Genomic DNA, 18,648 nt, shown 5'->3' on the forward strand with positions numbered 1-18,648 from the left:
CTACCACATTAAATATGATGGGACAGTATTAGATTGCGGTGAATCTTTGCACACACATTCACACTACGTTGAGGAACAAATGACACCCTTTTAACATTGCCCTATTATAGCGCCACCAGAAGGCAGATCTTTGCAAAACATTTGTTTTAATATTACTCCTACAAATTTGGTCCAAACATCATGCAAATCGGTACACATTATCTCCATAGTCAAGTGATCAACAAGGTTGCGTCCGATTTTTCATTTTCCATCCTGCTTGGCGAATTCCAAACATTGCTGGCCCTCAATAATCTACCTGACCTGGCGTAGACCTGTGCTCCGCCAGCAGATTCAGTTGGGGCAGCGACAAAGCTTGAGGTGTTACACTGCATTGTTACAGGGAAATCTGTGTACTTTCCACTGAAGAGGACAGCCATTATTGGCATCCAAGGTCCTCAATCACAGGGGAAAAGGGCTATTTTCGGTTTTCAGCTTTCTCCTTTCTCATGGACACCTCAACACATAACAGGGGCTATATACCCAATCAGCTATTGCCCCCACACAAAATAAAAGGACAGGGTCTCATTTTACAAACTTATGGAAAGCTAACTTTTTGCCAACACCAAAGATCATGCTCCCCTCTACCCACCCGAGGTGGACCCTAGCACTGCTACACTCCTCCACACCCCCTGGGGACCATACGGAGGTACCAGGCCCTCAAGGTGACATTGACTCCTGAGGCATTTGACAATGCGGAGCAGCACCTCATAGTAGGCCTATTTGAGAAATGGAAATACACTAATAAAGGCAGTTCAACAGTGGAAACAAAAGATATCGGGCAGTTAGCAAACATTATTTAAAAACTATGTTTTTGTGAATGCCACTGTGCTAAATATACCTTGGAAAATACATTTTTAATCACATTTACACTCCCATCATGTCCCATGTAACATAAAATACAGTCGGAGCACCGGGCCCACAGGCCATTTTTCAAACAGGCAGCAAATTAAAGTGGTTATCATTATGCCGATTTACAAACTTAAACTCAGTTTCATTTGATCCACTGTACTGTATCTTTTCCATTACAGGTCACTGGAAGGTATATTGAGGGGAAAGTGTCAAAGTAATTTAAAAAAGCATATCTGTACATTTGAGGGGTAGCCTTTCTCCCCCAGAGCAAAAGGTGGGGGAGCCCGCATAAGGTTATGGGTACCCCAAATGTCAGTGGCTGTCATGGGTTCCCATGACAGCAGTTGAATCTCAACCTTTTTGAAATGTGTCACTGGATACCTTTACAAACGCATTCATTGGTAAAGACATTTCTTTTTCTAGCTATTTATTCCAAGATGTATGTAATATCCCCTGACTACTTGGCTGTCATTTGTCCAACCATTGAGCTTGTTAGTTTCAGTAGTTAGAGTTTCACAACCTGACCTCTGGGGGGGACACACGTTTGAACATTTTACTTATATATTTTAACCAGGTCTATAATGAACTATTTATACGAGGTTTAGATCATTTTACTCCCATAAGAGCAGTGTGGCACAAACTTTAAGTGCCAAATACAGCAAACTAATGGGTGTTGGGGTACTACTACCCCAAATACAGGCATCAGACAGTGGTGTGTCTAGGTTTTTTCGAAGGGTATACGATAATTATTCCCTGCACCACATGCACGATACGCTAGCGCGTTTTAAATGGATGAAATGGTTAGTAGACGGTATAAGCTTTTTCCCCAAAAAATCTAATTTGTATACGGTGTATACGGTGTATACGGTGTATACAGCGTAACGCGGTAGAACACACCACAGGCATCAGACATTAAAATATCCTGGATTACTGCTGTAAATATGTTGGATTACTCCACATAAACCCTCCAATATTTAACACCATTTGACCAAGGCTGCACCGCTTTAAAACATCAAAACGTTGCCTTTGACCTTGAAAAATGTTCCACTAAATCCATGAAGCACAACTTTTAATATATGATGTAGGAGGGTATTAGGACCAAAATTGTTCAGTAGTCAAGTCAAGTCAAGTCAAATGTATTTGTATTTATGTATTTATATAGCACATTTAAAAACAACAGCAGCTGACCCAAAGTGCTTTCCACACAAATAGCAAGAACAAAAAGGGCAGCATTGATTGATTGATTGATTGATTGATTGAATACTTTATTTAGAAGTTTGCAGAGAAAAAGCACATGGAAGTACAGTTCGCAATACACGGTCAACTAAATAGGATTGAAAAGCCCAGAAAAGCCGCATTCATTGGCTTGTTTCAAATGGGTATGTACTCAATTCATGGAGTATAACATGCGTATATATGAGTATATATGAGTATATATGAGTATAAGTACAGTATATAGCATGGTAGGTTGTTCAGTAGGACATCATGGTAGGTTGTTCAGTAGGACATCATGGTAGGTTGTTCAGTAGGACATCATGGTAGGTTGTTAAGACAGGAAGCATGAAATCAAATGTCTCAGTTAACTTCTGAGGGGAAAAAACGACATTATAAGAAACATTTAATTTTGTATTATTATTATCATTATTACCCATATTGTATTATTATTAGTATTATTATTATTCAATAACATTATTATTAGGCTATAATAGTAGTAATAGTGACCCTCATTTAAGTGGTGTAGACCAAATAATGGGTCTACGGCGAGATCACCACCATTGTCGGCAGGGCGTGTAGGATTTGTCTACACCCTTTTGTTCCATCGTAGACATGCGGAGCAGCATTGTCTGACCATCTGACAGGCATCTAAACCTATATATTCACTCCAAGAATGTATAGCTATAACTAATAAATAATACATGTGACAATGTGTCATATGAAATATGGATATTTCCAAGTGTACAAGCTTAATTGAGCAATTAGAAATAATATAACATGTTTACAATGTTACAAGTTAGATGCTTAATCATTCAGCCATTTAAACAGTGCTTGACTGGCTCTGTGTTAAGATGAGCGCATATGCAAGAGGATGTTGAGGACCGCTGCTCTGGAATATTTGTATGACATGAGAGTGACGTCTCCTAACTTGGATAGTGCAAGTGATCTTCATGGCAGCGGGAGATCGGAGATAACCAAACCAGGCCACCACACACTAGCCTCCATTAATGTTTACGCATTAATCAAAAAACCTAGAATACCCTCCCTTTTTGGAGGGTATACTATAATTATTCCCTCCCTCCCACACGCAGGGCACGCGTATATAATTAATGAATGTAAAAAATGTGCGGCCCGCACAGCATCGGCCAGGCTGGTTTTCATTTTGTGTAGTGTCAGCAGATGAGAGCAGAGGCAGAGATTCTGTCTGGGACAATAATGTCTCTATCTGTGCAGACGGAGGCCGTTCTGGAAACACATCAGACGGGGTAAGCGGCAGCTTACAAGGCGCTGCGGCGAAACTCTTAAAAAGATCGCTTTGAAGGAATCTCTTCTTTTTTGTCGGTGGTTGTGGTCCCTTCGATTCCAAGACTCAGGAGTAGACTGAATCTAGACAAACATTTCCTTGAGTTTTATGCTGTGCTATGACATGCAATTTGAATACTAATGAAGTACTCACTTCAGTGATCTGCTGTTCAATGAAGTGAATGGCAAGTTGTTTTTTTCTTCCCCAGACAGCGTTCTTCTGACATATAGTGATTCGTGTTTTCTTTGTGTTTTTTTATATGCTTGTATATCTGCTATTTTTTTGAATAGCCAAAGAAATCTTAAAATGACACAGATGCATTCCTGGTCTTTAAAAAGTCTTAGTGTCATGGTCAAAACGTACTTTAACAGAAGCGCCAATTCTTCTGGTTATAGTTGTAGGTGGTGGCGCACCACAGACGTCCATCCTTTCTGCCGGCAGTGGTACAGGCAGAGTACTTCTTCCTACCGAACCGGAAGGGGAAGACGCAGCGCTTTTTTTTGGACACCTTCACCTTATATCCCTCTGCATCAACCAGTAAAAGGAGGGAAAAGAATTAGATAGCCAGGCCGATGGCAGATTTTTGCATCCAATGCTGTTAACTAAAATAATTGGCTATTTTTTTTAAACTTTTGCCTATAATTACATGCCCAAAATAGGGATGCCAGGTTGAAAATTGTTAAAAATTAGGATCGGCTACATAATCGCTAATTGCGAATACCGAAGTCAAATAATGGCTGATACAAACCACTACATAGATCTAGCTCTATAAGGCACAGGCAAAATGTGGGCTGGTAGCAGAAAGGATGTTATAATGTTAAGCAAATTAGGCTGTACTAAAACAGAGATGTGCAGAGTGAACCAATACTATGAAACATATAACTAAAAGAAACACCTTATAAATTACGACCACAATTACAACATGAAGTAAATAGTAAAAATGTAATGTCGGTTCCGAACTACTGTACATGATAAGCGTCATGTGACATAACCACTGTTGCACGGACTGAACTTGTAGTCCCCTAGTAGAAATGTGATGTAATAGACTCACTGCAAGGGTTGTGACAGCCACAGGTGTGTTTGTGTGTTTAATTTCTCATGGGGGTTAAAATATTTGCCCTGAACTGAAACCACAACACAGCCTTGCTCAGATCAGCAATAGAAAATGTGACTAAAACTAACCTTACAGACAAGACCACATTGATGGGCAACCATAAGTTCACATTAGATGACATCATCTTGATAGCATGTGCCATTCCTACATATGCTAGGTGTGTGTGCTGTGTATCTCTGTGTGTAGCTATGTGTGTAGCTGTGTGTGTAGCTGTGTGTGAATCCACAGAGATGATTGGTGGGGTATAGCTTCACATGTTGGAGAAGTTCCTCTTCTCGGACGTATTCCGCTTCTTAATGTCGAAAAGCAGTTGGGGCAAGACTGCGCCACATTAATCAACAGCTGACACATCTCACGCAATAATTCACAGGGTAGTGGGTACACCTATTTCTAAGCTGGTTTGTACGTTCCATTGATAAATGAGGGCCAGTGTGTTTTTTATTTATGTCATTTTCCTCTCCTTTTCATTTGGCACCCCCCGGTGGCCCATGTGACTCACTGCAGTAGAGCTTGTTGACACGGGCGATGTCGTTGGTGTTCATTTGTTTGGCGCCCCCTACTGGCTTCCTGGAGTTTCTTTTACGAATAATGGTCCGAAAACCCCTCCGTTTGGAAAATGCATAGCTGACACACACACACACACACACACACACACACACACACACACACACACACACACACACACACACACACACACACACACACACACACACACACACACACACACACACACGCACACACACACACACACTTTACATGTTTATATTACTATACAACACAATTTTAGAACAGCATCCAAAATAGCTGACAAATAGCCAAAATATTGCAGATCTACAAAGCTCCGTTTGAGCATGCACACGTCCAACCCAGATTTGGCACAAACAAGGGGTTGAATTTGTTCTCCTGGCTGCTATGCCACAAAAATGTGGAATGCCCTGCCAAAAGCTGTGAAGGAGTGTAAAACCCTACTCTCCTTCAAAACCGCTCTAAAAGAGTACCTACAGGTGGCTGCAATTCAAAACTGGCCCCTGTAAAAGTCAAAACCTATAAACTTGAGCACTATAGCCTGTGCATTTCAGCCATTTGAAAATAGAAGATCTACAAGCTCACAATGCGGCGCGATGCGACACATTGTGAACTTGTAGATCTGCTATTTTCAAAAGATTTTTTATACATTTGAAAACTGGTAAAATGGGGACATTCTGCATAATAAGTACTTTCTACTTTTGGTACTTTGGATTACATTTTGATACCAATACTTTTCTACTTTTACTCAAGTGAATTTTGAATTCCGGACTTTCTCTTGTAACAGAGTCTTTCTACATTGCAGTATTGATACAATACCTTTACTTAAGTAAAAAATGTGAGTACTTTTTCCACACTGCCCCAAACACACGTACGTGCATGCACGCACGCGCGCGGGCACACGCACGCACGCACGCACGCACGCACACACGCACACACACACACACACACACACACACACACACACACACACACACACACACACACACACACACACACACACACACACACACACACACACACACACACACACACACACACACACACACACACACACACACACACACAACACACACACTCACTAACCTGCCGTAGTGCATAACAGAGTTGAAGTCGTAGGGAGTACGTAAGTTGTTGGTATTGACCTTCTTGAAGTTGTTTTCCTGTCCTGTAAGTGAAGCAGAGTCGACCAATCAGAAGACAGAGCACATACCACCAGAGCCAATCAGACAACAGAGCACATATCATCAGATTATAAACGAACCAATCAGATGATCACATATTATACAAAGTATATAATAGATTTGTATCCACTTTAACACTGACATCCCCCTCGTGGGCAAAACTTCAAAATGTTTAAAAGCATTTTCACTTTTGGTGGTTTTCATTTACAATTCACTATGTGTTTTCTTCTGGATGGCGAGGAGCACTGGTTTGGGTTCACTAACTCGACATACCGTTTTAGTCGCACCACAGCAGTCGCATAAATTCTACCAATTATATTGTTTTGGTCGCACAAATTAACCCATTCAAACCGGGAAAGCATCTGTGCCAATTCATACTTTGGCTATTAAAAAAATATTTTTTAAAAATTGTGAAATTTTTTGCAAAGCTTTGAATATATGCATCTTTTAAAGCAAACATTTTTTACTCAAATCTTTGCTTCTGGGGGTTCCCTGGAACAACATATTTTGAGATGAGGGGCTACATATCAATTTTGGGGGTCCTTGACATGAAAAAGTTTGAGCACCACTGATATAGATGATATTTTTAGAATCGTGTTGACACAATTTCTAGCCCTGGTTACAGTGTTATGTGTAGCTGCTGGTATTATCATTTATTGTTGTAATTGTTTGTTGTTTTCTTTATTTGCTAATGTTTAGTTATTATGCTGAAAGTGTTGTGCCAGAAGTGGGGGGAGGAGAAGAAGAAGAGGGGTGGGGGGCAAGTGGGAAGGAGATCAAACAAGGCATGGCGTTTTCATGTATTCCGGACATTTAGCCATATATGGTGTCCCAGTCAAATGGCTCCCTAGCAGCAGTGTGTGCCACACGCCCGTATATGAACGGGTGTATGTGTGTGTGTTTGTAAGCAGCGTGGCGCTGATAACTTTTGAGTACCTTGGACTGCACCACATTCCCTTTACAAGCACTATGCAGCCAGAGAGGTAATTTAATGTATATTTCAATTGTATTTTCTTTCGTTATGCTACATGTTTATTGTTTATCTTCCTGATCGTCATTTACTTTCTAACAGTTTGACGTTGGTTTATATGGAGCCGCAAGAGTGCTTAAATAAACTACCAGTGAACAAACCCAACTGACTCATCTGTGAAGGGAGTGACAAGATGTATGATAATTATCGGATTTATATACGATCATTTTACCCACTTTACGATGTACGATCAATAATTCAAAAAAGGCCCAAAAATACGATAATTTCGCCATATCACAAAAGAGTTTGTGAATTTACTAGATTCCCTGGCTGCTGATTCAGGATCTGGTTTGGCTTTTCAAAATAAGTCATTAAATCAGTAAATCTGACCATGGCTCTGTTTACGTGGCACTAAAAACACCGGTCTCGTCTTTCCAGTCCAGTTCAAGGCTTTTATTTGTGTCCAGGAAGTTGCCTGATTCCACACCATATGAAATGCGTTTTTGCCACGTAGGAGTCTCAAACAAGGTTGTTTCTTACAATAAATAAGCAATTTTTTGGGTGAAATTACATATTTACACCTGTGATATCTGTTTTTGGCGTGTGTACCATAGTTTTCTTTCAAATGACATAATGTTAAGCTTCCGGTACGATAATTTAAGATTTCCCATCTGGCAACACTGCCTGGTTACCTGATTTAATGTTCTTTTTGAGGATTCTAACGTATTTGTCTCTATCGGAGCGGTTCTGTTCGTGATGGAAGCCCAGAGCGTGGAGAGCCTCGTGTTGGATGGTTTTCTTATGGACACACCCCCCTCTCCCTAGAGAAATCTGCTGACGGCCTCTCTGACGCCCGATCATCGAAAAGCACCTACAGTTTATAATGTTACAATGTTACATTATTACAATGTTACGATGCACGACCAGCACCATACAGTTTATAGTGTTGCATTATTACAATGTTACGATGTAGGCATTCATTAGACGCTCTTATCCAGAGTGACTTACAATAAACAAGGTAAACACATACGGTACATATATAGAATGCAGAGAGACAGTGTAGTGTCTCAGTAAACTATAGGATCACAGGTAAACTAAGAGCCTAGCCCTTTTCGGAACCCTGTATACCTTTTTTTGTAGTTGGGATGCTGACGATATCCAGAGAGTGGTACCAGTGGGTGAATGAGAGAAGCCATTGACTTTCAAGGAACGCTGGATACCGTCATCATACCAAATACAAAAAAAGGTATAAAGGGTTCCGAAAGGGGCTAGCCAAGAACCTAGCATCAGTCTAAACAATCTACTATCAATATGTGTGTGTGTGTGTGTGTGTGTGTGTGTGTGTGTGTGTGTGTGTGTGTGTGTGTGTGTGTGTGTGTGTGTGTGTGTGTGTGTGTGTGTGTGTGTGTGTGCTTCCGTGCGTGCATGCGTGTGCGTGTGTTCACTAACCCATTCCCAGGGTATATGTCCACATAGTGTCTCTGTTTTTTCCTCCGCACAAAACGGATGCATGTGGATCTTCTGAAGGTGGCCAGCGCGTTGAGGATGGTTTTACGCTCCTTACGGCCTGCAGAGGGAGACAGACTCAACCACTTAGTTCAGTCACTTTTTTATTATTCATATTTTAGTTTTTTTGTCTTGATGGATTGAATACTTTATTAGTCAGAAATGTAAACAGCATGGAGGTACAGTAAAACATTTAGGCTAAAAAGATAACCCTAACCCTAACACAAACAAGACCTGGGGACCTGTTTCCATTGTGGTCCTATGCATTCAATCTTGAATGAATGATGCCTGTAGGAAGTATTAAGTTGTTGTTTTTTGTTTGTTTTTTCACATGCGTTCCATACATTCCAAAGGGCTGGACCACACATGGACAAAAGACATCATCAACTTGTGACGGGCGTTGTCCCGCTTGAGTAAAAGATGAATTATTTCTATTATAAGCAAAGTATTTAAGGTGTTATTAATTTACGTTATAGAGAGTAATTATAATGTATTAAGGCATATAAGGCTTATTAGCCAGGGATCCTTTTAATAATCTTGTTAATAAAAAATTCAATCAATCAATCAATCAATCAATCAATCAACCAACCAACCAACCAACCAACCAACCAATCAGAACGTACTGTAAGAATTAGAGATGGTCATAGGGATATAAACTTTGCCGTTTTTGTGTCTGGGCCACCGACATCCTTTCCGCGTGCACCGATCTGCGGTCCTCCCGGTTGGCATGGCGATGTCACCAAACATGAGGTAAGGGTCACCTCTGGCACGACCTACACACACGCACACACACACGCCAACAGATGATGATATACACAATGATACATTTGTATTATGGGATATGGATTTCATTGCTATACGGCTGTTAGTTCTCCTCCAGACAGACATATTGTCTCCTCTAGGCTCACTCACTCAGGTTGGTGTTCACTTTCTCAATAACATCACTCACATCCGGATCTTCACCTGGATTCATAGAAACACGCAGACACAGTTATAAATATAAGGATAGAAACACACAGACACAGTTATAAATATAATGATAGAAACACACAGACACAGTTATAAACATAATGATAGAAACACACAGACACAGTTATAAATATAATGATAGAAACACACAGACACAGTTATAAACATAATGATAGAAACACACAGACACAGTTATAAATATAAGGATAGAAACACACAGACACAGTTATAAACATAATGATAGAAACACACAGACAGTTATAAATATAAGGATAGAAACACACAGACACAGTTATAAATATAATGATAGATACACACAGACACAGTTATAAATATAATGATAGAAACACACAGACACAGTTATAAATATAAGGATAGAAACACACAGACACAGTTATAAATATAATGATAGAAACACACAGACACAGTTATAAATACAATGTGAATTATTACGAACAGCATCTGACATGCTGATGTTATGATGTCATAACATGGTGATGTTATGATATAACATGATTTTATATCATGATATATTATAAAGAGCATACAGTATCAGTTATGATGTTTAGACTCACCAGCATCAGCCTCTCCAATGTCTCCAGTAGCTATATCCTGCAAAACAACACGCACGCACGCACGCACGCACGCACGCACGCACGCACGCACGCACGCACGCACGCACGCACGCACGCACGCACGCACGCACACACACACACACACACACACACACACACACACGTCTACGTTTGGACCTCAAAATACATTTTTGGCAAAAGAAAAATCCCTAGGGGTCCTCAGAGTTACTACAGGGGGTCCGCCAAACCTTAGTGTGATAGGAGCAAATTATTCTTCTTTTAAATCAATCAACCCCAGCATCCCTATTCTGAGGGGAAACATTTGCCAAAAATTGCAGATCTACAAGCTCACAACGCCTCGCGCAGCTACGCATTGTGAGCTTGTAGTTCTGTTACCCAAACAGTGGGTCGGCACCGGTTTGTGGGTCGCGTACATCATTTCTTTACATAAAAAGTACCACAGATTAAATATGATCTCATGTTAATGTGCATTTTCAGACATTTAACCACTTAACCCCTCAATACGTAGTAAACATTCCCTCTACACCAAATCTGTACAGCTATTTTCTGTGAATGGTTCCTTCAGAATCAAGTGGTTAATGTAATAAAAAGGTTCTTATCATACAAAGATTTAGTGCCCCCCCCCCCCTTCAGTAAGTCTGAGGACCCCCTAGGGGTCCCGGACCCCCTGTTAAAGACCCCTAGGTTAGAGAGTTCCAAAACGTCATCGCCACGTACATGACTGTATTCCTCACTGCATTCGTTCTAGGCTTAGACTGTAAAAATGTCATATTTTGTGATTATGTTTTTTGGGGGGGGGGGGGGGGGGGGGGATCACTGAAAATCACGTGATTTTCAGTGATTCCCCCCCCCCCTAAAACATAATCATCAGGTATTATGGTTATACTAGGGGGAATATATATATTTTTTTAAGTGTACAGAAAGTATTAAAATTATGTTTTTCTGTGGACACGCCTCCAGTTCATTAACCTCATTCTCACCTTAGCAACTCCTCCACCACCTTAGCACCACCCACCTGTCCTTGTCCCTCCTCCTCCTCATGCCCACACCTGTTGTGTTATGATAATGAGGGGGAGGGTATGTTTTTACTATGTCACTAAAGCACGGTTTTTCTATTGGCACGTTTGACCCTCAAGGTTTCAGCCTCCAGGTAGAAACTCAAAATAGTCAGAGAAGACATAAAACACCATAAAAACACCACCAGGGGGCTTAATGAAGTTCTATCAACCTCATAGACACATGAAAAACAGGAAAAAGTGCAAAACCATAGCACCACCTCTTTAACTTATCAGGAAATGAAAAAGAAAAAAACACCATGTTTTTAAAACAACACAACACTGACTCATCAAAGTCGGTATGGTGACTTTCTACACTGTCAGATACTTGAATGTGTCCTTATATCACTTTACCCTAATACAGCTCAAGTGAGGTTTTTGACCATTAATATGGAGATAGTTGTTTTGTCCATCATTGATTAAAATGATCAAGTCAGACAGGGAGAAAAAGTTTGAGTTAGGAGGTTTAGACGACAGTTTGAGGATCCAATGGAGTTAGGAGGTTTAGTCAGAAGCGCTTTTACTCATTCACTGCCAGAATTATTTCTGGCCCGTTTGAACACCGCCAAGATTTTTCATTGAAAAAAAAAAGTACTCAAGAGCCGAGATACAGAATTTTTAAGTTTTAAGTTAACAAGGAAGTGGATGGGAGTCTATATCTTCGAAAAATCATATCTCCTTGGTCTTTGGGTGAAAAAAAAAAAAAAGAAATGTAAAAAAATATATATATATATTTTTAATTTTTTTAATTTTTTAAAAAGTCGTTTTAGTCGTTCTTGGCAGGCATGGCTTAAAACAGAAGTCGTTTTAGTCGTTCTAGGCAGGGAATGAGCACTCTTCATTGGTTCAATATTTGTAAAACCGACACACAGACGTAAATGTAAACGTAGATGTATTTATTTATGTTTGCTGTCTGAATAATATCACCTACATCCAGTTCATCCAGATCTTCAGTGATGATGTCATCTGGATCCTGCACACACACACACACACACACACACACACACACACACACACACACACACACACACACACACACACACACACACACACACACACACACACACACACACACACACACACACACACACACACACACACACACACACACACATTACAACATATTCCAAATAATCCAACATATTCATAGAAAGATCATGTGTGAACAAACAGACAAACAAACGTCATTCATTCATTTCATTCAACACTGATGAAACTGCTGATGCTGCGCACGTGTGAGAGTGAGAGTGTGTTCGTACCATAGGCAGTGCATAGATGGTTCCAGTCAGAGACAGGAGTATGAAGACAAGAAGTGAAGTCATGATGATTATAAACCTGAATATAGATAAGATATAGGAGATAAGAGATTATAATGATGATAATAATAGATAATAATTTGTATTGCACTTGTCTTAACGGTGTTACAAAGTGCTTATACAGATAAAAACAACAATAATGAATTATGTCACAAACAGACCAACAAGGCAATGACGACATAGGCAATTTAATGACATAAAATTGACATAAATTGAACAAGTGCCACAGATTAAATACAATGAGCTTGTATATCTGCTATTTCCTTTATAGCCAACGCTAAAATCTAAAATGACACAGATGCTTTCCCGGTTTTAATGGGTTAAAAATAGATTTGGAAAAGAGAGGTTAGTCCGCACACCATTTAAGCTCCCAGTAGAAAAGTTGTATTTATTGTTAGGTTTAAAACTGGTTAATGGGGTAATATTAGTTCACTGTTACCCAAACAATCAACCTCAATACTTAGTAAACTTTCCTTCTACACCAAATCTGTCAAAAAATGTGGAGAGCTATTTTTGGTGAATGGTTCCCTCAGAAAATGGATGCTAGGGTTCAAGTGGTTAATGTAATAAAAAGGTTCTTATCATACAAAGATTTAGCGCCCCCCCCTGTAGTAGCTCTGAGGAGCCCCTAGGGGTCCCGGACCCCCTGTTGAAGACCCCTATGTTAGAGAGTTCCAAAACGTCATCGCCACGTAGCCTACATGACTGTATTCCTCACTGCATTCGTTCTAGGCTTAGACTGTAAAAATGACATATTTGTACATAATGTATTTATACATATCTCTGCTGTCGGGCAGAAACCAACTATGTTCAATATATTGATTTATCAGGAAAAGAAGAATAAAACTACCTCATCAAAGTCGGTATGGTGACTTTCTACATTGTCAGATACTTGTATGTGTCCTTATATTATCATCACTTTACCCTAACACAGCTCAAGTGGAGTTAGGAGGTTTTTGACCATTAATATGGAGATAGTTGTTTTGTCCATCATTGATTAAAATGACTTTTCATTGGTTCAATATTTGTAAGGGCTGAAAAGCCACCTCTTCAGGAAACACTACCCTGACCCTTCCTCTTAGCCTTGCCTACTTGTTGTCAATTAGTTGTACAATCTATTGTTTTATTGGATCTTGTTTATTTGATACTTATTTGTTTTAGCTCCTCCTCATTTGATTTTCCTATGTGTCTCATCTGTTTAAGAAAGTAGGTAGCTGATATATTGCACTTTCACCTTGGCTCTGGGTATACTCTTAGTTGCTTGTTTTAGAAGAGAATGCGCTTATGACTTCTGGTGATTAGTAGTTTCCTTGTCTAATGCACTTATTGTAAGTCGCTTTGGATAAAAGCACCTGCTAAATGACTGTAATGTAATGTAATGTAAAACCCACACACAGACGTAAAGGGTGTTCAATAGCACTGATTTATTTTGTTGAAAGTTGAAAAACTGAGATAGTTGGTTTCTGCCTGACAGCGACGATATCCAGTATAAAGGCCATCAAGGCCCACCAAAATACGCTAAATCAACTGTAGATTTAGTCAACTGAAACTAGATTAAGATTAAAACATTTCAGATAACTAAAATATGACTAAAACTAAATGGAATTTTATTCAAAAGACTAATGACAAAAAACGACATAAAACTCTGCTGTCAACATTAAAGGAGAATTCCGTTCATTTTAAGTGTTATGTTTGATGTGCGTCAAATCACTTACCAGCGTAGAAATGAAAATCGCGTGACTCCACAGATCCCCCTATCGACCCCCACCGTTGGCATGATAGTAGGATAGTGGATAGCCCAAATTCGCCTATTTTAACAAATGCAAAGTCTGTTTTTTTGCTTCTAGTACTCATTGTTGAGTCCCATGATAATGTAACAGGCGCTAAAACTCCGAGAAGCTAACGGCTAATAACAGAACGAGCTAATGCTGGTTGCTGGTTTCTCTCCCGACCTGGCAACCTGGGGCTGCCATGCAGAGAGATAAGCAGCCCCAGCATTAGCTCGTTCTGTTATTAGCCGTTAGCTTCTCGGAGTTTTAGCGCCTGTTACATTATCATGGGACTCAACAATGAGTACTAGAAGCAAAAAAAACGACTTTGCATTTGTTAAAATAGGCGAATTTGGGCTATCCACTATCCTACTATCATGCCAACGGTGGGGGTCGATAGGGGGATCTGTGGAGTCACGCGATTTTCATTTCTACGTTGGTAAGTGATTTGACGCACATCAAACATAACACTTAAAATGAACGGAATTCTCCTTTAAACAAACTTTAAAACCTGGGAAAGCATCTGTGTGATTTTAGATTTTAGCGTTGGCTATTCAAAAATAGCAGATATACAAGCTTGTAGGCCTACATCTGCTATTTTAGATTTTTTTTGGGGGAAAAATCTTAAGTGTGAGAACAACAGATTCAGAAGGCATTTTGTAAAATGTCTTAAAGGAGAATTTTGGACTACATTTTTCTTACCTTTTCTATGATGTTATGATATTTTAGGATGAATGGTACAGTAGAAAATTGTCATAACTCTATCCCGGGTCCGCCACCGCTTAAAACGTGCGCGGATAGGCCTTGCGTTAGATCGCATATTTTAATAGCTTTTTAAAACATTTTTTTTTTGTGAGATCTGACGTTCATAGTGACAGAACTAAAAACAATGGGGAAAAAAAACAGAAGTCTCGCTGTCACTATGAATGTCAGATCTCACAAAAAAAACAAAAAAAAAAGCTATTAAAATATGCGACCTAACGCAAGGCCTATCCACGCACGTTTTAAGCTGTGGCGGACCCGGGATAGAGTTACGAAATCTTTACTGTACCATTCATCGTAAGATATCATAACATCATAGAAAAGGTAAGAAAAACTTAGTCCAAAGGAGGAGAGCAGAGTAAATCTTACCTTGGGCCAGGTGCAGAGTGATCAGCAGGTGCAGAGTGATCAGCAGGTGTAGAGTGATCAGCAGGTGCAGAGTGATCCGCAGGTGCAGAGTGATGAACAGGTGTGTGTGAGGGTGTTATATACCCTCCTACCAGCGGGGGGAGCTCCTCCTCCCTCTGCTGGGTGTGGAGCCTAATGACTCAACACCTGTCAGAAGACAAGACAAGATCCACAAAGGAGACAAACTCAAAGTTGTGTACACAGCAGTTAAACTGTCTGCCTGTCAGTCTGTCTGTCATTCTCTCTCTCTCTCTCTCTCTAGGTCGTCCTCAGACAAATTGCTGGCTGGCAGTTCTTGATGTCTTTGGCAGTGTCCTGCTAGTCTCATTCTCCTTCTGCTATTTTCTCTTTCAAACTTGGCATTCCCCCATACAGGATCTTGTTGGTAACATGTGTACTCTTGCTGATATTAAGTACCGCACACAACATTCTGGTGTAGGACCCATCTAGAGTCTTCTGCAGGGTTGGCTTCAGGGTCCAGCATTCACTGCCATAGAGGAGAACACACTCTACCGTTGCATAGAAGAAGCTGAGTTTGATTCTGTCATTGACCACAATAACTATTATCTAACTATTATTATCTCAACTGCAACACGATCCACAGGGCCACGTAATGCATAGTAGGCTACACACATGATACCAACGCCATATTAAAGGGATATTTGCCTTTCAAACATGTTTGGACTCATTTTAAAGTCTACTCAGGCTTTAGTGTTTCAGACAGTTTTTAAGTTGCTTGATTCAGTATTTAGATATTTGATGTTCATTTTATCAGACACGTCCCCTTTCTATACAAACCCATCGTAACTACAAACTCCATTTTAACCATGATAGATTCATTGAAAACACATGTCTCTGCTTCTGGTGACTGATATTGTTCTTCTAATGAATGTTTAGACTCTTTGAAAACACCCGTCCTTGGTTCTTGTGACTTTTCCTTCTAATGCGTGAGGGGGCCGTGTTTTTTCAATTACTTTATTTATTTATTAATTTGTTTATTTCATTTCCCCAAAGTATTATACAAAATAAATGGAAAAAGCCAGAGTAGAAGTTATAATGACCCCAAACATGTTTGAAAGTGAAATATCCCTTTGAAGTCACCTTGCTAAAATTATGGCCTACTAGACCATACCCGGTCGACGCATCCGTGGGGGGATATGCGCACATGATCTGGCAACCCGGGAGGTGACATTCTTTTACACATAAACGCTAATAAGAAGCTGAGATTTGATGAAATTGAAAAACGGGCTTCACAGTTAAGTTCAGATGGTAATGGTCAATGGCTGTGTGCAAAATCAGAGCAATTGCTCCAGCCACTGAGGAGAACCGGGTAGCTTCACTCACCACTTCACTCACCACTACAGACAGACTCACCCCTTACTAGAATTATAGTAGGATGTAATTCTTTCAAGCTTTTCAGAAAACAGAAACAAAAACTGAACCAAACACAGACTATATAATATTCCTTTATCATTTCACCCAATAAGGTTTATAACAATATATGACATACAAATAACGTCATTATGTAACATAAGAGGATTAAATAACTGAGGCCAATTTATGTTTTGACTTTTTTTTCTTTTCTTCATATTGTCTTGTGACTTATGGCACAAGACAATGTGGCTCCCACAGCACCAATTTGCTGGCTGGCAGTTCTTGATGTCTTTGGCAGTGTCCTGCTAGTCTAATTATCCTGGCTGCTATTTTCTCGCCCACACTTGGCATTCCCCCATACAGGATCTTGTTGGTAACATGTGTACTCTTTCTGATGTTAACACATCGGGTGTCAAACACGGTCTACAAAATAAATGTTTGCACAGAGTAGCGCTTTGGTGCTGAACGCGGTCTGAACCGTGTTTTCAGTCGCTTTTGTTTTTTTTCTCGTTTTTTTCCATACGGGAGGGGCTGTAGCAGCTCTGGAATCACCCACAGTGATTCTGGCACCGAATGTGTTAAGTACTGCAAGCAACATTCTGGTGTAGGAGTCTTCTACAGGGTTGGCTTCAGGGTCCAGCATTCACTGCCATAGAGGAGAACACACTCTACCGTTGCATAGAAGAAGCTGAGTTTGATTCTGTCATTGACCACAATAACTATTATCTAACTATTATTATCTCAACTACAGCACAATCCACAGGGCCACGTAATGCATAGTAGGCTACACACATGATACCAACACCATATTAAAGGGATATTTGCCTTTCAAACATGTTTGGGCTCATTTTAAAGTCTACTCAGGCTTCAGTGTTTCAGACAGTTTTTTAGTTGCTTGATTCAGTATTTAAATATTTGATGTTCATTTCATCAGACACGCCCCCTTTCTATACAAACCCATCGTAACTACAAACACATGTCTCTGCTTCTGGCCATCTGCTTGGCTAAATCAGGGACCATCCTCCAACAGAGGACAAGGGACTCGAGGAACTGTGGGTCCTCATAAAAAAGGTCCCCTGTCACGCCAAAGTCCTTACATGAAAAAGGCAAGCAGGGCTGGTGGCCATCAGCCATGGTAGACAGCCTCAGAGGCTTGCTCCAAACAGGCGTACAGAATTTGACATTGACAGTTGACATTGTCCAGGTGGTGACGTCACATCTGGGGATTCCAGTCATTGTGCTCGTTTGGGGGAAACTATGAGAGAGTTGAGTGATTTTAATTCTGGTCATGGTAATGTGAGTATTTGTTTTTTATATCATTGCAAGGCATGTGTGAGCTAACCCTTCAGGCATAACGCGTTTCCCCTTGGGACTCGTGAGCACCAGAACGTAGTGTGGGGTGGAAGTGTTTCGGAGCACGTCCCTAGTTTTGGGTGGTTGCCAGCTTGCTGGTCGCCTTTTCCACGCTAGTGGGTTTTAGTGCGTAAGTACCTGGCCGCAGAAGCCCCTGAAGACTATAGGGTTCAGTTATCTAGATTTGGATATGCAGTTAAAGGGAATGCTCAATTTAATGGCTTGGCATTATGGTAGTTATGCTTGAAATTGTATTCTGTTTTCGATCAGGTTTTAATGGTTTTGGTCATGTTCTAGATATTTTTTGTGACATTTGAAAGCCATCATGCCTATGTGTCAGT

General features: G+C 40.2%; 1 protein-coding gene across 1 annotated transcript; it reads right to left on the bottom strand.

The window, feature by feature from the left end:
- Positions 1-2,132: 2,132 nt before the first annotated feature.
- LOC311062834 (uncharacterized protein) lies at positions 2,133-18,190 on the bottom strand (the record flags this gene model as incomplete). The annotated part of the gene is made up of 13 exons (XM_084082053.1): positions 2,133-2,474; positions 3,770-3,931; positions 5,020-5,144; positions 6,132-6,213; positions 7,892-8,070; positions 8,649-8,766; positions 9,329-9,478; positions 9,618-9,668; positions 10,250-10,286; positions 12,257-12,298; positions 12,585-12,660; positions 15,542-15,712; positions 17,931-18,190. 12 exons carry the CDS (start codon positions 18,188-18,190, stop codon positions 3,771-3,773), a joined length of 1,452 nt encoding a protein of 483 aa, XP_083938179.1. The 3' UTR covers positions 2,133-2,474; position 3,770.
- Between the last annotated feature and the right edge of the window lie 458 nt (positions 18,191-18,648).

This window comes from Gymnoscopelus microlampas (genome assembly GCF_963454915.1).
Source record: "Gymnoscopelus microlampas genome assembly, chromosome: 16".
NCBI classification, from domain to species: Eukaryota; Metazoa; Chordata; class Actinopteri; order Myctophiformes; family Myctophidae; genus Gymnoscopelus; species Gymnoscopelus microlampas.